At 33.3% G+C, this 5,926-nt stretch overlaps 1 protein-coding gene across 3 annotated transcripts; it reads left to right on the top strand.

Moving 5' to 3' along the window:
- The first annotated feature begins 2,301 nt into the window (after positions 1-2,301).
- On the top strand, positions 2,302-3,924 carry LOC108372847 (putative nuclease HARBI1). 3 transcript variants are annotated; one of them, XM_017628639.1, is made up of 4 exons: positions 2,302-2,320; positions 2,472-2,568; positions 2,624-3,050; positions 3,107-3,924. In XM_017628639.1, exons 2-4 carry the CDS (start codon positions 2,555-2,557, stop codon positions 3,626-3,628), a joined length of 963 nt encoding a protein of 320 aa, XP_017484128.1. In that variant the 5' UTR covers positions 2,302-2,320; positions 2,472-2,554; the 3' UTR covers positions 3,629-3,924. The 3 variants fall into 3 exon arrangements, with proteins under 3 accessions (XP_017484128.1, XP_017484126.1, XP_017484127.1); XM_017628638.1 differs by lacking the exon at positions 2,302-2,320 and adding an exon at positions 2,328-2,397; XM_017628637.1 differs by lacking the exon at positions 2,302-2,320 and having other exon boundaries at positions 2,327-2,568.
- Positions 3,925-5,926: the final 2,002 nt, after the last annotated feature.

Below are 5,926 nucleotides of genomic sequence, written 5' to 3'. Positions count from 1 at the left end.
ACTAGGCATTGAAATGACAAAAAATGTCTGCCATTTAAAAAAATGCCATGTGGAAATGATTTTAATGATTATTTTTTAATGACCGACTTTGTCATTTGTCATTTTTGCCATTTAATGCCTAGTGGAAATCCAGCATAAGTATTGTTTTTTGTCTAACTAAAATGGAAAAATAAAAATAAAAACATGTAATTACCAATATAATAAAATTAAGACAAACTTTATTACCATGTATTTTATGAAAATAACCTCAAAATATGACATTTACTTCTCTTTGTGAAAAATGAGGGGCCCCTTTAGATGTTCTTATCAATTCCCAGTAACTTGATGAAAAATTATTATCATCCCCCTTATTCTAGAACTCGAATTTTCGTAATCCACATGCTGCAACCCTTGCGGAAACATGTGCAGCATTGCCAGCTATCAGTTGTTTTTCGAAGATAGCTGAATGAAGGGAAATAAAGTGGAAATGAATTAAAAAAACACTCATAGCAGCAGAGTAAGAGGGTGCTATTGCAATGGATTCAGAAAGGTGTGCGGAGTTGTCGGGCATAGTAACCATGGGCGCATCTATGTCAGCTTCTGGTTGCATTGTTGAAGCACAAGCCAGAACTCCTCCTATGCCTGAAGAACTGGTTCCCAATCCAGTTAGAGCAATAACAGCTTCTTCCAAGCCATTGAAAACATGCATTTTGCTAGGTCCACCACCTGTTGAGCTTGCTTCTGCCTTCGGCAGCGCTTAGGGATTATATATAGAGTTATAACTCTTACTAAGTAGAATTCTCCTTTCTGTGTTGCCGGAGAAGAGGCACTTCCGCATGTCAAACGTATACAGTATTTCTTGTGCATATCACAGTATTTTCGCGCAGAATCCACATCGAATTTTTCAAAAAAGTGCATAGTGCAAACCGAATTTATTAATAATTTGAAACATTTATTTTAAATAAAAGTTTCATCCTCTGATTATACGTGTATGTTAAAGTTTTTGGATTCCGGTTATGCGCTTGGACACAACAACCGAAAATCGTTGAACAAATAACTAAACCGGACCCAAGTTTCTCGATAAGGGGAAACAAAGATTCTTGCTTGCTCGTTTACATAAAGTAGTGGATAAAAATATACGTATATGCGAAAGGCAAATTTATCTGTTTAAATAAACACAACTAATATTTCCTGGAAACATACAGAGATTTACATCTTTTATCTCACCTCCGACACAGAATTGTTTTCGTACAAAATTACGCAAAAAAGCTTACGCGTTCGTTTTTAGGCATGCCACTGTTACGAATATAATATATGTATAAGAATGGGATTTTTTTTTATTTTAATCGGATTAAGTCCTGCCGGGCTGTGCCAGGTCGGGTTTCGCTAATTTTTTCTCGGCGCGTGTTCGCGCGGGTTTTCAAATGTGATTTCTGTACCGAGCCGGAAAAATTAGGCACATGTCTACAAATCTGTAGTTCCAAGTCAATGGATGTATCAAACAGAGGCTGGATATTTTTCTATAATTATGAATCAAACTATTTAGGGCTTAGGGGTGTTGCACTGAAGTGCTAAAACGTATTACCTCTAATTTCCTTATTGACTTTAAAGACAATTCATCTAAGGCAGAGGTGGCATCAAACCCCACCTAATAATATCAATAAACAATTTAAGCTGAAACATACAAAGCCAGACAATAAAAATGCGCTATAATACAACAAATGAGCAAAGAAACGATAAAAAAAAGATAAAAATAAAACAATTGGCCCACATAATGCAACAAAGTGACAACTCACTGAATAAATATCACACTAGAAAGAAAACCCGCGAAGAGTAAATATTTAAAAATGTCAATTATGGAGGTAAGCTGATAATTCCAAAGCGAGGGCAGCACAAAATAGGAAAACAACGAAAAAGCACCGTTACAAACGCATTCGAACGCGACAATGATCTTCGAAGAGACGGCCGTCTGCGTACAACCGGATCGTATCGCATTAACAATGCTCTGGCCCACATTGATTAGACGACGAAGAAGCGAAAGAGGTACGCAGACCGGCTACTCACTATTCTCCAGCAGCTCTGGCATTGACGCCACATTTCGACGCATATTTACGCATAATTTACAGCCCATTTTTGTGACTCCAACGGCAAATAGCGCTTGACGTTGCGTTTTTCAAGTGCATGGCTGCGCATGCGCACCATTCAAGCGCAACACGACAGCGAGGGAGTTGTCATGAGTTGTTTGTTTACTCACAACTGACTTTGGCTTAAAAGGCAAAATGCACATACAGCCGGGCTCCCATTTTCATTTACTTTTGCGTTTTGCGTTTTCGTAAAAATCGTACGTTTTTATTTTTAGGTGCTCTTGAATTCGCAACTTTTTGTTATCGATAAGTTCCATTCCTCACTTTGTTTCTGGTATAGCAAAACAGCTGTTTTAGCTATTTCAACAAGTTATAAATTAACAAAAATGCCTTTCATTTTTTCACTAGCGTGTTTTGAAGCAAAAAGATTAAAGAAAAAGACAGAATTGAGGAGACTAAAGCATTTAAGGGCAAGGTCAGATATTTGTACTATGCCAGACGAAAGGTGAGTTGTATCCAAAGCCATAAACTGAGCTATTTATTACACAGTTATTCTTTAGTTTCTTAAAGTCATTCCGGGTGGACAAAGACACGTTTAAAATTATTCTACAAAAGCTCCAGCCACATTTAAAAACAACTCGGTTGCCACAATCAATTCAGTTCGCTGCTGTTCTTCGCTTCCTTGCCACTGGTTCCTTTCAGTTATGTGTTGCAAAGGACCACCACATTAACATAGGCAGAAGCACGTTTGGGAAGGTGTTGCACAAATATATTCCTTTAATGGAAAGTGTGCTATGTGCAGAAAATATCTCGTTGCAAATGACTGAACCGCAAATACAACAATCCAGGGAGAACTTCTATAGGAAATACCAGCTGCCTCGGATCGTTGCGTGTATCGACGGGACGCACATTCGATTACTAAAGCCAGTTCAAAATGAGTCAGTGTTTTTTAATAGAAAAGGTTTCTTCAGCTTGAATGCTATGCTCGTAAGGACTCAATCTATAAAACTTGTTTTTGATTTATACCTCTTTTTCTAATTTAGATATGTAACCATAATATGGAAATACTTGCAGTAGACGCCACACACCCTGGCTCATGTCACGACTCATTCATTTGGAAAAATAGTCAGGCGAAAAACTATTTATCGAGGTCAATAAATGATAATTTCATTTTGGCAGACTCCGGTTATGCACTGGAAAGATTCGTGCTGACTCCATATAGGAATGCAGAATTAGGAACATTTGAGCACAAATTTAACATGAAACATGCAGCCGCGAGAAATATTGTCGAGCGCACTATTGGCGTTCTCAAAAGTAGATTTCGCTGCCTACAACATGGTTTAAATTACGAACCTAAATTTGCTTGCAAAATCGTTAATGTGTGCTGTGCACTACACAATATTTGTCGCCAACGTAACACCCCATCTGAAGAATATGTAGAGCACAATGAATCTCTTGAAAACGATAATGCAGAAAATGAATACGAAGATCATCAAGATGGAGTATCATTAAGGGATGAAATTGGAGTATCATTAAGGGATGAAATAGCTCGTATAATTCGTTAACTGCAGTTCAGTAGTGTACAAACAATTACGTATAAAACTGATCATCCAATCTTCTTGCAACGCTAAAAATTTTTTAAACTAAACTTTTTATAAAACCTTGGTTTATACAATAACAAATTAATTCAGTTTTGTAGCTCGCATTCAAATTTCAAACAAATATATCATGTATTTAAGCAAACTGAAAATGTCATATTTCATTTATTTATGTTTTTAATTAACTCAAACGTAACATGTGTGTAGTATAATAGGCGGCATACACCATACGTCTGACTAGCGAGTTATAAGCGCACCACATATTGACAAGTTTTTACAATTATTTTGTTTTGTTTAATTTTAGTTATTTTTTATAAAAATCTAGTTTATTAATTAACAAAAACCGTATAAATCCAAGTTTGAAACAATGTGCGATGTGCGAAAGTTTGTTGAATTTTTTTTCAACTATTGCACATTGATGCAAACTTGGATTTATACGGTTTTTGTTAATTAATAAACTAGATTTTTATAAAAAATAACTAAAATTAAACAAAACAAAAAAATTGTAAAAACTTGTCAATATGTGGTGCGCTTATAATTTTGACACTTGGTGTATATTTATTGCTATTTGTAAAATTCTCTTATATGAGTAAGGCACTTACAAATTTATATTTTAACATACATATGTGTTTTTAAATACTTTTCGGTTTTAAACCAGAACAAATAAATAAATAATATGTAAAATTCATAACATATATAAATAAGGTTCAATGTTATTATTTCGCTAAGTTGTAATGAAAAAACATAACTTAAATGATATAAATCAAAGTTTAAAACGTTGTGCTCTTTATTTTAATTAAATGCTTACTGCTTCAATAAAAACTTTGTACATACAGTGGCGCTTACGTAAATAGCACACTTATTTTTTTACAATATTCACAATGTTTTGCGTGATAAATTTTCCTTAATAATATATATAAATATAGTAGATTCTATACCATAAACCATATAAATCAAAGTCTAAAACTTTGTGCACATTTCACGAAAATTTAACAAATTTCAAAAAAATGCCATCACAATTTTAAAGTTTTTATTAAGAATCTTTAGAAATTTATTGGGTATGCAATTTTGTAGCCCATTAAATTTTAATATGATGTTAAGCAGGTTTGAAAATTCCATAAAAAAATAGATGTTGTTCATGCGTTAAATGGAAGAAAATGTGCAACACCCAATCAATTTCTAAAGGTTCTTAATAAAAACTTTAAAATTGTGATGGCATTTTTTTGAAATTTGTTAAATTTTCGTGAAATGTGCACAAAGTTTTAAACTTTGACTTATATGGTTATGGTATAGAATATCTATATTTATATATATTATTAAGGAAAAAATGTTATCACGAAAAACATTAGGGGTATTCTCGATCTGCTACATCTGTCTAGCATGGTGCATAAATAGCATAATTTTATTAGGGGTATTCTCGATCAGGTGCATACTGCCTAGCATGGAGGATAGATAGCATAAATAGCATGATTGGCTAATTTTGTTGTTGTTTGAACACATGAAACAACAACAATCATTGCTGTTTATGCTATCTATCCTCCATGCTAGGCAGTATGCACCGGATCGAGACAACCTATCGTTATTTGTTAAATATCCACCTATGTGCTAGGATCATCGTCGAGATACAAAAAATAAAAGTGTGCTATTTACGTGAGCGCCACTGTATACAGTAAGCGGTCAATCAGTTACGACCGAGTACGAAATACTGGATGTAACAAAATTGGGCAAATTTAAACTTTTTGGTTAGTTATAAAAATATTGTCTCTCATATAACTAATTTCATATCAATTGAATTTTCCAACCTCATACACAATTTAAAATAATTCTAAAAATTTTCTTCAAACTTTCAAAGTTTTTAACCGGAATTTCAAAATAAATTTGAGTATGCAGTTTTATAGTGCATTAAATTTTAGCCAACAAAGTTCAGGTTTGAAGCCTCAAAAAAACACGTTTATTTTTAATAATTTTCTGTTTTTCGAATTTAAAATTATTAAAAACAGCGGACAAAAAATTATTAAAAATCAACGTGATTTTTTGAGGCTTCAAACCTGAACTTTGTTGTGCTAAAATTTAATGCACTATAAAACTGCATACTCAAATTTATTTTTGAAATTCCGGTTAAAAACTTTGAAAGTTTGAAGAAAATTTTTAGAATTATTTTAAATTGTGTATGAGGTTGGAAAATTCAATTGATATGAAATTAGTTATATGAGGGACAATATTTTTATAACTAACCAAAAAGTTTAAATTTGCCCAATTTGGTTA

Source organism: Rhagoletis zephyria, unplaced genomic scaffold (assembly GCF_001687245.7).
Source record: "Rhagoletis zephyria isolate East Lansing unplaced genomic scaffold, Rhagoletis_zephyria_1.1 Rzeph_scaffold_06097, whole genome shotgun sequence".
Classification (NCBI taxonomy): domain Eukaryota; kingdom Metazoa; phylum Arthropoda; class Insecta; order Diptera; family Tephritidae; genus Rhagoletis; species Rhagoletis zephyria.
The sequence above is the reverse complement of the archived record's forward strand: the minus strand, read 5'-3'. Positions and strand labels throughout refer to the sequence as shown.